At 45.9% G+C, this 15,055-nt stretch overlaps 1 protein-coding gene across 3 annotated transcripts in view; it reads left to right on the top strand.

The window, feature by feature from the left end:
- COL9A1 (collagen type IX alpha 1 chain) overlaps positions 1-15,055 on the top strand; it is an 82,214-nt gene that overhangs the window by 10,774 nt on the left and 56,385 nt on the right. Inside the window, exons 6-9 of one of the 3 annotated variants that reach the window (XM_070245774.1) lie at positions 8,728-8,836; positions 10,874-10,944; positions 11,245-11,280; positions 11,381-11,443. In XM_070245774.1, coding sequence (XP_070101875.1) covers positions 8,728-8,836; positions 10,874-10,944; positions 11,245-11,280; positions 11,381-11,443 — 279 coding nt within the window. Of the gene's footprint in view, positions 1-8,727; positions 8,837-9,278; positions 9,458-10,866; positions 10,945-11,244; positions 11,281-11,380; positions 11,444-15,055 lie in introns of those variants that run through there. The other 2 variants (XM_023625142.2, XM_023625143.2) reach the window with 2 other exon arrangements.

Raw genomic sequence — 15,055 nt, 5'->3', positions numbered from 1 at the left:
AGATTTTTCAGAATTTACCTTGCAAGACAAACAAAATACATGCTTCTTTTTAAAAAAAGAAGGAAGATTGTACAGTATAAAACATGTCCTCAGACGTTAACCCTACTTATTTATTCATTTAGTACACTTTCATTTTGTGCCTATGTGCTGGGTAGACAGAGTCAGATAAGTTACAGATCTTGTCCTCTTCAGGCCAGTCTGCTGAGGGTGACGGTTAAGGGAGGGAAACAGTGACAAGATGGGAGGATCAGGGCTGTGACAGCGAGGGGGCCTCACGGGGAAAGCTCCTCACTCAGGTCAGGGCTGTGAAGCCTACGAGGGGAGTTCAAGGAGGCTCCTGAAGGAGATGATGCCTGAGAGGAACGTGGGGGCTGAGTAAGACTGGTCCAGGGGAAGATGAGGCCGGTGTTCTGGGCGAAGGGACTCTCATTTGGGAGTCCCCATGCATGTCAGTTCTCCCCTTTTCAAGCTTTATTAGCCTTCCCACGCTGCTCCTTACTTTTCTGGACTAAAAATAGTCCAATACCCATACAAGTCCCCAGACAGAGCTAAGGGCCCACAAGTTGTCCCTACGCCCTCGTTTTTATTTTATGGCCTATAATCGTCTCGCCAGTTTTTGGCGAAATCTGAAGTTGCTGGCAATTACCGAAGACCAACAGTGACTCCTGTCCCTTGGCAGACTTAGAGAGTGACGAATCGTGGTATCCATGTGTCCTGGGAGGTAGAAGACGTTCGCTAATAGGGCTCCCTTGTCTTGATTTAGAGACAGAAAATATTCAACATTACTCTCTGAGAAATTTTACATTAAAATGTGGTGTGCCAATAGCATGAAAACAATAAGGAACAGTTTATGTTTTCAATTTTTCTTAATGAAATTAGATTCATTCTAATCTTTGACACTCTACATTAATTGAGTACTTTTTTCAGGATCAACACTTGCTTTTCTTTAGTAAATAAATCAAAAGCAAACGTTCCTTCTAAGGGTATTAACAGAGGTCAAAAGGTAGCCCTTGGAACTGCATAATGAAAAGTGCACCAGAAAACAGCATTTGATGGAGCACTAATGCTGAGAGACTCATTTATATGGTGCTTGTTTGTGATTTCCCCCATCCATCTTATCTTTCCTCTCTTTTTCTTTTCTGAACTGGAGAAGGAAACCAATCTGAAGAGGTTTTCATATGTCTTGCAACAGAGCTGCTCACGTGGTCTACAGCTCAAGCACCTTCTCATCCTTCATAGTTATTTAGTGGGCTCAGAGCATTTTATATTTTTTCCCAATGTACTGCTGTAATACATTGTTAGTTTGATTTTAAAGCAATAAATCCCATATTTCCTATTCTCCTTTGTGCCCATGTTTTAAGATGGAGCCATTTATCCCACTGTGGAGCTCAGTTCTCTGGCAGCAAACCATAAAAACATGCTATTTTATGCCGGGTTCTTTACGGTGTGTTGTTTGTGTGACCGCCTCCGAGAGTTGTTTGGTACAGCTCCGTCAGAAAACAAAGCTAGTCCTTCTTCCTTTTCAGGGATGTACACTAGGAGTTTGGGCTTGTTTGACAGAAGATAAAAGTTTATGTGGCTTTACAAATACATGATTCAACACCCCCTCCTACTTTTTTTTTTACCTACGCATATTCCAAACAAACCAATATGCAACATGATGAATCAGACAGATATAATACCTTTAAAAGTATATTTCAAATGTGTTGCTCTATGTCACTTTCGTTAAATTCAGAGAAAATTTGAGAGCAAATAGAAAGAACTGACAAAACTGGTGATGGAGAAGCTCTCTGTCCTTTTCTCTAACCCATAGAATTAAGCCATACTAACCTCCAAATGTAAAAGTAGTCAAAGTTTCATGAGTGATACCATAGGAAAAATCAGTTACGAGGTTGTGATTAATATTATTTCAATGTTTGAGAAATATTGTAGGAAAGTTATGTTTTTAGTCGCTTAAGAAATGCATAACATCTAAACTGTTAAGTTTGCTTATTAAGTTGTTTTTGACAAGTGCTTTTTACAAATACTCTTTCTCTTGGAAGTATTAAATAAATACAAAAGAAATGGTAGTGTTATCTGCACATACCCATAGGAGATACTTTTTATAGTACTTTGGTGTGATTTGATCAGAATCTTGTTGAACGCTGACTGTCCAAACAAGTTTTTGGAGATAAACTCTAGCCTGCTGCATTGTAGGCCACCTCAACAACACCAGCTGGATTTTCCGCTAGGTGGCCATGAAACGAGAACACATGAGAAACGGCTGCTAGCACAGGAGAAGGCGGGGCTGAGGGAAGGGACTCTGCGTAACTGAAAAAAAACTAAATGATGGTCAAACTTGCTTTTAATGGGAAATTAAAAACACTACAATATTTTATTGGCCTTGGCTGCACCCATACTGTAGCAATTTAAAAAAATCAGGGCGATTAGTGTTTCTATATTTGTCAAAATGTATATGGGGGCGCTAAGATCTTAGAGAAATCCTTGTTATGCAGACCGGGTGGCTGTAAGGCAAGATATGAATTCAGCGGTGTTTTTCCTTCTCTTTATGTTCATCTCTGTATGGCTGGTTTCTGTGGTTACAATGTGGTGTCAGTAGAATCACGGGCTTTCAAAGCTGGAGGAAACTTTGAGTATACATAGTTTAAACCTCTCAGTTTTCATGTGAAGAAATTGAAACCCAGACAGGGAAAGGGGCTTACTCCAAGTCATAATCAAACCAGAAGGCAAATACTATCAATTCTTTCTTTGCTGTATTTCTTATCCATCTCTATGTAGTCATTCATTAACATTCAGTAGCTATTTATTAAATATCAGCTTGGTTATAGTCAGAAATTAAATCTTGAATGGAGCTTACATTTGCTCTGGGGAGAGCAGACAGGCACAAATGCACAAATGAGTAAATGTGTAGTATAGAATGCTGAGTGGCCATAAACACTATGGAGAAGAATAAAGCAGGAAGTCAGAGTGCCTGGGGAGGGGGCAGCATTGAGAAAAGTCATTTTAGCAGAAACCTGAAAGAGCTGAGGGAATTAGCACGTGGCTATCTCGGGGAGGAGGATTCCGGGAAGAGGGAACATCAAGTGAGAAGAGGCTGGTGTTGGTGTTGTCTGCCATGTTTGAGGAGAGCTTGGAGGCCAGTGTGGCTGGAATGAGGCAGAGAGAAGCAGGCAAGAGGCTGGAGAGGTAATGTAACAGAGTGAGGGAGGGGAGACCCCATGCTGTGTGAGATGGAAAGATATCAGATGGTTCTGGATAGATGAGCAACTTGTTCTCATCTGTGGCTGCTGTTCTGACAATATACTGCAGGGGAAGAAAAGGACAGAGCACTTAGGGACATCTTAAGAGGAGATCTTAGGAGGCTACTGCAGTAATCCCAGCAGGGATGGTCTTGATTTGGAACAGAATGGTAGAGAAGGAGGTGGTGCAAAATGGTCAGATCCTGATATATTTTGAGGGTTAAGCAAATGAGGTTTTAAGTGTAAGAGAGAAAGAAGAATCAAAGATGACATTGATATTTTTTGGTGTGAGTCATTGGAAGTAGAGAGTTGCCATTCATTGAGATGGGAAAGGGTCTAGGAAGAGCGGTGACTTAGACATCTAAGTGAAGATGCTGAGCAGGCAGTTAGATATGCTCTGGAGTTCAAGAGACAGGTCCAGCTGGGAATAGAACTCTGAGAGTTGTCAATGCATATATAGTATTAAAAGCCATGAAACAAGATGAAATAACTGAGAGATGAGTGTAATAGAGAAGTCCTAGAACTGAGCCCTGAAACAACCAACATTTAGAAGTTGCCGAGATGAGGATCATTCAGACAAAGAGACTAAGAAGAGCAGTTTGTGGTGCAGGAGAGAGCCAGGAGATTGTGGTACTCTGAAAGTCAAGGGAAATAGTATGTCAAGGAGGAGGGTATGGTCAACTCACTCGAATGCTGGAGATAGGTCAAATAAGATGCTGACTGAGAGTTGACCACTGGATTTACAAACCATGAGGGTGATCTTGAGAAAAGACCCATTGGAGTGCTGGGAGTGAAAGCCCAGTTGGAAAGGTTCAAGAGAGAATGGAAGGGAGAGGAATTGGAGGTGATGAACATAGACAACTCTACTGAGTTTTGGATGAAGAGGAGAGAACACAGGATGGCAGCTGAAGGGGCATATGGCATGAGACGAAGAGTTCTTTTTTTAAGTTGGCAGATAACTCAGGACGCCTCACCGTTGTTCAACGTGTGACACTTCTCGATGATCTATTTCAGTAGCCTCCTTCTGCGTCAAGAGATTAGGCGTTTGTTACCGCATGAATCTCCTTGAAACGCCATTTGAAATTACGCCACCTTCCCTCATCCCTATCCCTGTTGCAGAAAAACCTTTGAAAACAACTCAATAGTTATCAACCCAATAATATTCAAATGCCTTAGCTTGGAATTCAAGGTGAAAAAACTCTGGTGTCTATTCTTTGCCACAGTGAATCTGATCTCTTCTTTATACATCTCTTTCCACCCTTGTACCTTGTTGTTGTCACTTCCTCTCGTCGCAACTCTATCCTTTATCCTCTCCATCTCTGCTTTTGAAAATCTTAAATGTGCTTCAGGGCTATACTCACACGTTAGGTGTTATATGGTCTCCTTGTTGGTGACCTCAACCAGAAATATATCTTGCTCAGCTCAGCGGCTATGGTATATGTTGTTGAAAGCATTTTTCAGCTTAGATACTGTCCCGTATACTAAACATTTTTGTGTCTTCCATAGTATCTATCTCAAAGCACCTGAATGTGTTATGTAAAGATGTGTTGAATAGAGAGATGAGTAAATGACTGCATGCTGGGTCTGCTGACTCCCAGCCTCCTGCTCTCCCTTTCACCATCTACCTCCGCTTTTGCTGTGGTTCAGATGAGTGTCACCTACTCACATTTAACACATTCCCAGCGCTATGTCTGGAACTGCATGGCTTAGTCTACATAGAGTTGGGGTAATTTCGGATTTTGAGACAGCTCAGAGCCTCCTGCTCAGCAACCGGGAAGCTTCACTTAGACGACGTCCCTTTTAATGGTAGAAACCAACAAGCCATCATAAACTGAAAAGAAGGAGGAGATCTGTGAATTCAAGTATTTCTTTAAATCTTTGTTGCCACTGAGTAGACAAAAGCTTAATGAAACATCTCTTCTGTTAAAGAATTTATCTTTGAAGAGCTAGTTTTTAAGCATTTTATACTTGTAAAATTTAATCATGGTCCAGTTTGCAAAAAATCAAGCCTTGAGTCATTCTCATTAATATTGAGCCAAGTTCCATAGTTTGTCATTAGAATTCTCTCTCTGAAGGAGAAGATAGTTGTTTGCTATTAGCTTTTGTTTAGTTCTTATGAAGGGCTTAAATACCTTATTAGTTTTTCCCAACAACCTAGTAAAATAAGTAGAAATCATTAGTCCTGTTAAAAGAGTAGAGAGTTGGGGCTAAAATTCCTTGTTTTAATGTGTTGTCAGCTAGATACTACTCCAGCTTAGAGGAGGCAGTCACAACTTAGTGTCCCATAGGAAAGAACTGGATAATGCCAAATCTGGGCGGAGGTAAGGCATCTTACACTCACACAACTCACTTCTCCTTGAGACAATGGACAAGTATTTTATGTTGAGAAGAATGGATTGTGCCAGGGTCTTTTATGTTCTGTTTAATAGGTTTAAGAAAACCTTTTTACTTTTTATTTCTCTACTTGAATTTTTCTCAAGTCTCACAAACTGTAAGCTTATTGTGGGGAGGAGAACATCTTTGATTTCCCTAGAATGTTTCCTTAGTCCTTGGCTTCTATTAGGACTTCAAAAATGTTCACTGAAGGACCAAATTAAAATATTTGTCACGTATATTTTGTCAGTAGGTATTCAAAGAGAAGAATGATTCCAGGTATGAAAATGAGAAATATGTGGAAATCAGCATTTTAGATATATAATGAAAGCGACTTTTACCAAAGAACTTTGCCAATCTTCCTTCAAAATAATTAACATGCAGATTGGAATTCATATTGCACGCCAAAGAATGGTTGTTGTATAGATAATTATTAGTGCATCGGTGGTGTTGATGTGGATGCACAGATGTGTTCTGAAACCTCTGATCTATGTAGGACTCTGAACAACCCAGCCTGTATTCACAGATGAATTACATTTCATCTCCACATTATCCTGTACCACAACTGCATCGCACACAAACAGGTGCACCAATTTATCCAGAGAGAACTACATTTTTGAGAAAAAAGCTTAATGAATTACTCTGTATTTTCAATAAGTAACTTTAATGAACTTTCTAAATTAAGGATGTAATTTTACTGGTTAGCCATATAATTAAAGTTTTTCAAGGGGATTAAGGTATGAATTATTTTTGAGAATCAAAATATCACATGCATACAACGCACGCCTAGTGTGAGTTACCAATTCACAAAGGACTTAGTGAATATAATTATATGAGTGGTCTTTATTATTCTGAAAGTTAGGGTGGGGGGGACATCTTTTCTTATTCTGATAAAACTTTAATCTGATCGTTGAGGAAAAAGAATTATAATTCTCTTTCTTATGTGATATTTTATCATACAAAAGAATATGTAACTGCATATAGAAACAGCTGTTAGTTTTTGGAGGAACTCTAGAAATTTTGCTTCTGGATGTATTTCTATAACAAACATACAAATAGGAAAAGTTTTGAATTCTTATGAAAGTTCTAAAGTTTTCCAGTAGATGTTGGAAACAAGCTTACACAGCTTTAATTTCTAGATCTCTCTTCTTTTCTATCCATCTTTAATACAAATGTTCAATCATCAAATGCCTTGGTTACCTGATTAGAAAACCATGATTCATTCGCAGACAGGATGTGCTCCTCAGGGAGGCTGAGCGGTGTAGAAGAGAAAGCTCTTATTTCAGAGTCAGGCACATTTGGAATGCCAGCTCTGCCATTTAGTAGCTGTGTGGCCTGTGGAAGACGACTTAACCTCTCTGCCCCACGTGACCCTTGTGGGACCCGCCTTGGAGTCGTTTGCGGCTGTTCTGGGTAGTTAGGAGTTATTCAGGAGAAGGTTGTACCATTCTTTATCTTCCTTTTAAAATTTCCACTGCAGTTTAGAACAAAACCAAAATAAAATCCTTCCCAAGCAAACAAGATTACTCTGATAAAAATAAAGTGTTTGATTAAAGCGGTTTCCTTAACTACAAGACACTGTGCGGTTTGGAAAGCAGCTCTTTTGCAGGATGTCCGTGTATTATTGTTATGCCTTGAATATGCAGATGAGCATGATTTTCATCCAATTCATGGATTACTTTCCATCTTAAATATGTCTTGATTTAGGTGCTCACTTTCTTTTCATCCCACTTAATTCATTTTTCCAGATGTCCACATTTTCTGGGGAACAGCATGGTAGGGTTGAGAGAAACAAGAAAAATGGGGAAGGAGGAGAACTCCAGCACAGGGAGAATGATGTGAGAAGCGGTGCCGACTTGGGAATGTGAAAGCTGCGTGTCTTATTTCACCCCTTTATAAAATGGAAACCCCCTTTTGTTTAACTTTCCCTTCCTTTCTGGGTAGAAGGGCAGGACTTTATCCTTCATCCTCTCCAAACCTGATCTTCCGTCCAGTAACCTCCAACTCTGGGTGTTTCTGTAACAATGGAAAAAATGTGCCTAACGATTCTGGATCCATCAGATCTCGAGTCCATTTGGCAGGTGGGATGGAGTGCAAATCAGGACTGGATGAAAGAGGAGAGACTGCCCTACGTTAAGTTACATTCCATTTAGATTACATTCCATTTAGATTTGGGACCTGGATACTTAACTAGACATTTGCATAATTCCAGGAGAATCAATTGACCAAGAAATATGGATCTGACTTGAAATGCCTAGCAAGGAGCTTCCTGATTGAGAGGGGCGCAGCTTCCTGTGGGTACCCAGTGGTTTCTGACCTGGTTGCCCTAGGCTTTCAGAGTCAGACCTGGCCATTCTTCCTTGGTGCTGTTTCTTTCCTGGTCTCTCTTCTTTCTCCTGTAACACCTGCTGAGATGTAGGAAGTTGTCAGGATACATTCAAATTTCAAGTGTCTAGAAATTTTATATCTCTTCAAGCAATGAATAAGACTATACAAAATTCGAATATTTTTTGTTATCTTTTTTTCCCCTGAGTCCTAGATTTCTCTCATTCCCTCCACTTCTGGACCTTCCTACTTCCATTGTAAGCTGTGACCCCTCCATAGAGAATGTCTTCTCCAGCATGCATATTCCTTCCGGGACCAGGTTGTCTTCCCTCTGCTTTATTCTTGGCTGCCTCTGTCTCTAATCTTCTCCCATGTAAACTCAGCACATACTCCCTCTGGGGAGTTCAGTGGGCCTGGGTTCCAATCCAGACTCAGACACTTACTGGCTTGTGACTACGGCAGGTCCTTGTTCTCTCTGAGCCTCACTTTAACAGAATCTACCTCTTGAGCTTGTGGTGAGGATGGAAATAGAAAGAACCAGTGGTCTGTTTCCTGTCTAAGGACATCTACGTCCCACCATCAGACGAACATGGGAAGGGCTTCCAGCCCATTTCCATTGGGAAAATTTGTATTCAAGGAGCAAGAGTCCTGGTCTGCTGAGATCAACCAGTTCGAGTTGGTCTCCGGTCACTTAACAATTGGACCACACTAACAAACTCATCTCTTTTTCAAACGACCTGCCTCTGTCCTCCAAAAGAACCTGAACTGACTGTCTGCTGTCTTTCTCCAGTTTGAACTTCAGTGGATGCTGATCCACTGTGACCCACTGCGACCCAGGAGAGAAACGTGCCATGAGCTGCCAGCCAGGATAACGGTGAGTCCCTTGACCACCTGCAAAGGCCACTTTCACCCAGTTTACCTCTCTCCACTTCCCAAATTCCTCACTTCTCCACTGTCTTCCTCTAAAGAATCCAGACTTTGCTGTATGGACCAGACAGATCTTAAGGAAAGACAGGTCCCACCCACGGCCTGGCGGGTGGAAACCACCTCAGGGAGTCTGGCTCTACCTTTGGCAGCCTACGACCCTCGCTAACTTCTCTCCAAGAACGCGGGCGGCCTGGTCGCCGCCCGCAGCGGCACACAGGCCACCTGGGGGGCTCTGAGGACAGCGAGAGGCCTCCGGGGGCGAATGGGGCGGTTGCAGAGCCCCGCGGAGGGGCCGCGGGGAAAGGGTTAAGGGGGACTGTTGTCATTCTATCCGTCCTCCAGGCCCGCCAGCTCTCCTCCAATCCCCAGGACCCTCTGCAGGGCCATTCATAAACAGCAGGAACGTGCGCCTCCCCGCCCGGCACCTCCGCCGCCCCGAGCCCGGGGGCGCTCTTGCGGGGAGAAGGGCGCTGCGCGCGGCGGCGGCCGGCGGGGATTCGTCCGGGGTGGCGGGCATGGCCTGGGCGGCGCGGGGCCTCGGGGCCCTGGGGCTGCGGCTGCTGCTGTCCGGGCTCTGCTTGTGCGCCGCTCAAGTAAGTTTTCCGGGCGTTCAGGGGGGCGCCTCTCACTCTCTCCCCATCTTTTCTTCTCCAGACAACTGACCAGGTGAGCTGGGCCGAAGAGCGTTTGCATTTTTCAAGCGCGCACGAGGAAAGGTGGGAGCGGCCGCGGGCAAGGCGCCGAGCATCCTCCGGGCCGCGCGCCCCCTCCAGCCTTGAGCACCTGCGGCGAGTGCGGTGGGAGTTGGGCCTAGACGACCTCTGGGTCCGGGAGAGGGCGCCCCCCGTCCCGGGGATGGGGCTCTAACACGGCAGGCTCAAGCGCTGAAGGCCAGCGGGCTCCGCACCCGGGTGTCACTTTTAGCCGCGTTGCTTCTTGCTGCCCCCCACCCGGTCCCAGCCCGGAGGCCTGGCTGGAGAGCGCGGGATCCAGGCCGGCGGCGCTCTCGGCTCTCCCGCTGCCCAGCCCGCGGTGGCCCCGCGCCCCGCGTCCTGCCGGTGGTGCCCGCGGCGGGGATGGGAGCGCGCGGCCCGGCCTCCACCCCCGCGCCTCCCAGGAACTTCCCCCGGGCGCGGCGCCCCGTCCCTCCCGCGGACCCGACCGGCGGAGCTCGAGCCCAGCGCGGTGTGAGGTTTCACGTACAAAGACCCCATTGTAACCCGTCTGGTCATTCGAGTTTAGAAAAACAAAGTTTCCCTGATGAAAGAAGCTTTTTTCTTTCTTTTCTTCTTTTTAATTCAGAAGGGGGAAAAAAGCCCCACATTCCCTAAGCAACGTGCTCATACTGTCAGACGCCAGCATTCCCTCTAGTACCATCTGAGCTTAGCTGTTTGCAAGCGATAAAAGGACTCACGCCCAGGGTCAGTCTGAAATTGGGGGTAGTTCTGAAGCGAGGTGCAAAGGCCTTGTGCAAGACAGTCCTGCAGGCGGATCTGCGAGGCCGGGCTCGCGGGGCTTCGCGGCTCTTCCGCCCCACGCCCCCCACCCACCGCCCAGTCTTTCCCTCAAGAGACTCCCTCCGATTTCTACTGGACACAGAAAGATTTACAAACGATCCTGTACTTGATCTGACGTGGAGCGCCTCCACTCTCAGCAGTCCCATTTTGGTCAAGACACTGACCCGCAATTACTGATTAGATCGCGGGAGGCATTGAAGGACCACCATTTTCATCACTGAGCCCCTTTTGTAAAGAGGTGTTAGGCCCCTTCGTGCACTCCTCTTTGGTTCAGTGCTGGAGAGCTGAGGCCCGGTGACCCCTCCCCACCTGGGGCCCGGATCCGCTCGGACCCCACAGTTCCGCCCCAATCTGAATGTGGTCGGGCCAGGTGAGCCTCCTGAGTTGGCGCCCTCGCGGGGCGGAGGTGGGGGGCCTCGAACCTTGCGCCTGGTTCCTTGTCGTTGGCCAGCGGCGCCGCTAACCCCTGTGTGTGCTGTTCTTAGCAGATAGGCCCCCCGGGCGAGCAGGGGCCCCCGGGGCCCCCGGGCCCCCCTGGAGTTCCAGGCATCGACGGCATCGACGTAAGTGTCCCTCTTCAGGGCCGGTCCACCAGCCCGGCCTTTCCTGCCCTCCCTCCGGCGGCCTGGGTGGGTTTTTGGAGAGGGCCAGATGCCCCCACCCAAGGCGGGGTTGGACTTGGGCTAGAGTTGGGGTGGATCTTGGAAACGGGGTTTTTGGAGGGGGAGGTGGACGTGTCCTGTCCCTGAGCGCACCATTCAGACCTGTCCCTGGTCGCCCTGAGTGGGAACACGCGTGGGATTCTCCGAGTGGCCCCAGCGCCTCGTATTCACGGATGCTCTTGCCTTTTCTCCTGCCTCCAGGGTGACCGAGGTCCGAAGGGTCCCCCGGGCCCCCCGGTAAGTTGGTCAACGCGTCCCCTCTCCCTTCCTTTAGACGTGGTTTGCAGCCACGTGCGTCCGAAGGGTCTCAACTTGGAGCCTTTTTCCTCCCACTCAGGGTCCACCTGGAGAGCCGGGAAAGCCAGGAGCTCCGGGCAGGCCGGGCACGCCGGGCGCCGACGTGAGTAGGCGGGGTGCCGGGGCGCGCGTGTGTGCGCGCGAGCATGTGTGTGTGTGTGTGTGTGTGTGTGAGAGAGAGAGAGAGAGAGAGAGAGAGAGAAAGGGAAGGTGAGGGGAAGGAAGAGGAGAGGAGAGGAAAGGAGGGGGGCGGGAGGGAGAGACAGATACGTGGTGCGGGCGGGGCCGGCGCAGCTGAAAGAGGGCTGTGGCCCCGGACTTGGCCTCGCGCTCCGGGCGCGGCGCGGCGGCGGCAGCTTGTTCAGAGGGGCCCGGGAGGGTGGGGATGCGTCGCGGCCTCCCGGGGAGAGCACCAGCGCGCATCTCCTCCTCTCAGAGAACAGTAGTGGGTGCCAGTTCCCGCCTCCAGCGGCCCACCCCTGCTCACCCGTGGACTCAGCCCCACCACGGGAACAGGGCGCTCGAGGAGGAGGACCCTGCGGGCCTCTGCTGGGGCTTTGCAGCAGGTAGTCTCTGCGCTTGCCCTTTCATGGACACTCTAGATTAATTCAGAAAAAGAACTTGCAGGCAGAGGCTGGGGCAGAGTGCTCCTAAATCCCGAGGAAGAGAGCAAAGAAAGATGCGCTCGAGGGGAGGGCCCGAATGAGCTGGGATGTGTGGGGCGGGGCGGGGGCGGGGAGACGGCCCGCACCCGTCCAACAGGACATTCACAACTACTTCGCTCTCTTTCCACGGCGTTTTCTCGGTTGGCATCGCTGACAGAAAACAGCTGGCTAGGGTTGCTTGAAGGTCGGGAACCAGCATCCTTTCCGGATTCCCTTGCACTGCGCCCCACCCTCCCCCGCCAGCTGAGGGAAGCTCTGAGGCTGAGTTGTATGTTAAATCTAACACAAAATAATATTTCTTCAGAGTAAAATGACTTCAGGACTCTTAGCTTCTCCTCTCTCCATGCGTTAGACTAATGCTTATTGAGGTCCCACTGCAGGCCAGTCCTTGACTCTGTCGCTGGGATGCAAAGTGAAGTGAGACTGACGTCTGTCCTCAGAGAACGTGCGGGGGTGCCTCCCTCAAGTTAGCGCTTTGTGTGGCCTCCAAAAACGGAAGACTTTTCTAAATCAAAGAAAGCACCTGAAAACCTGTCATTATAATTTCCAAGAAATTTTGTCTGGAGTTTAAGACAGATCCTTCATTTTGAGAAAAAAAATATGGCTACATTGAGGCAGCCTTGATGGCCTAGTTAAAGCTCAGTGCTCTCAGGGCTTTGGCGGCCCTGTTTGTTTCCCGGTGGTGGAACCACACCACCAGTCTGTCAGTAGCCATGCTGTGGCAGGGGCTCACATAGAACAACTAGAAGGACTTACAGCTAGAATATACAATTATGCACTGGGGATTAGGGGAGGACAACAAAAGGAGGAAGATTGGCAACAGATACCAGCTCAGGGTGAATCTTTGCCCCAAAAAAGTGAGATTTTGGTGGTTATTCAGATGTGCTTTCTTTATCAAGATGCCCATAATGAGGGTACTTGTCTATACTATTAATGCTTTAGGAGAGAGACTCTGTTTCAAGAGCCCCTAGTCTGAGCTTCTTACATATGCACAGTGGCAGTGCATGAGGCCCCCCAAGGACTGATTTTGGATAATACAAACTGAATATCACACTAATGTGTGTATAATACAAACTGAAATTATGTAACTTGTTGGCTGTCAAGCTCTTTGAAACACTGTGAATTCCTTGAAACTGTCAGACCATAATAAAAAAGTCTGATAAATACAAGGCTGTTAAACTAGTTGCCCAATATATTGGGCATTTATTTCTGCATTCCTTTGAAATCTGACCTGCCTTTTGTTTGGTGTGAAAAGAAAATTTGTGATTAAATTATTATTATTATTGATTTTTGTGGTGGCTGAAGCATGAACCAGTCGCCTGAAGTCTTGTCTAGCTGTTGAGCTGCAATAATTTCAGACAGAGGGCTAGACTTATCTGCGCCTCAGTTTAATAGTGATTTGCAGCAGGCTCAACAAATTATTCTTTATGTTTTACCGTAAGGTCATAAAGATGATGTCTAGTTTTGCTTTATAATTTCTCTACTTATACAGAAATTTTGGATAAACAAATGAAAGTGCTTCAAAATCTTTAGAAGTACAATGCAAATAACAATTACAAGCAGGTTTTTTTGTTGTTGGTGGTGGTGGCAGTACCATGATGCAGAACAAACCAGATTTCCAAAGTTAAAACTGTGAAAGAGCGAGGCTTCTGAAGTCATAGAGCTCTGACCCTGAAGGTTCCCAGGGAAAACCGGTGAGGGCATTGACCCAGTCTCCTGGGATTGCAAAGGAAAGCAAGAGAAAATGAAAAAGAGAAGGGAAGAAGAGAAAAAAGTAAGAAATCCACGTATGTGCCAGTATTTTAGGCATTTCCTAGAACTAAGCAAAAAATTTGCATTTTTTCTTAACCACAGTCACAAACATTATTTCCTTTAACCTTACAATAACCTGGAAAGCTGGTTTGGCTAGTGTTATTCTCCACAGATAAGGGAACTGAATAATTATGAGGACGAGTAGTTTCTTCAGGGACCCAGAGTTTTTAGTCGCTAAGAGTGAAAGAAACCAAATTTCTTGATTTTTAGACTCTCTCTCCAGATAGATTTGCCTCTTGCGGGTACAAATGAGGTTCTTAAATAGATGCATAATTGGAGAAAATAGGGAGAAAAAGAGTGATAGTGGATTTTTAGCATCTGAATTATCAACCAAGAAAAATGATATGGATAATTCAATGGATAGTAAAAATAATTTATAATAGATATTTTACAATTGTTTGTAAATATTGGTATGGTTCATATTCCCCACCTTTTGGAATGGAGCCACCTGGGACTTAGATTCTGAGCTGAAAAGTTTTCTTACTCCACTCTTGGGCTCATTTGACATTTTAAACAAATCTTTTCCCTTAAATTGAGACTAGACATTGGGACTAATGAAATGTCAGTGACTAGTTCAGAGTTTGTCCCTGGATATAGGGGCGCTCAGGAAGTAGGAAAGCGTCAATAATCTTTTCTTGGTCGGTGGACCTTCAACTTCCAGCCTCTGTCTTCTGCTCTTTGGTTCATTGCACAGCTGTACTTTTTCGTAATGTTGACAAATTAATCAGTTGATGTTTGGAAGAATCTGAAAGGAGCACAGTTTAAAGGTAATTATCCTGAGTTAACTGGATTTTTGGCAGGAAAGGAAAAAGAGTCATGGCAGCTATGCTGGTAGAGTTATGTCTTGAGTCTCAGGAGCCGCGTGGTTGGAATGCTGGAAGGAAATCACTGTTGAGGGCTGGCATGAAAGTTCAGGCACAGTCAGCTTCAATCTCAGCCCAAATAGAGCTTTATCTTCATGAACACCCACATGGAAGCAATTCTTTCTGCCACTGGTAATATTTCCCTGTGTCATTTCTTTGACAAATAAGAGCTAATGCAAATTGGAGTTGTGTGTGCGTGTACGTAAGTGTAAATGTGGAAGATTACATATACATGTGTATGTGTAATCTCTCCTTTCCTGCTAAGACTTTAGTTTAAGTTTTAAGGTTCTTTTCCCTTATAGACTTGTAAAATCAGAGAAGTCGGAGCTTTGTTATAACCTTGCACCCAAAGGACAGTTGTGTTATTACCATCCA

Source organism: Equus caballus, chromosome 20, assembly GCF_041296265.1.
Source record: "Equus caballus isolate H_3958 breed thoroughbred chromosome 20, TB-T2T, whole genome shotgun sequence".
NCBI classification, from domain to species: Eukaryota; Metazoa; Chordata; class Mammalia; order Perissodactyla; family Equidae; genus Equus; species Equus caballus.
This window is presented reverse-complemented; position numbering and strand designations above follow the sequence as displayed.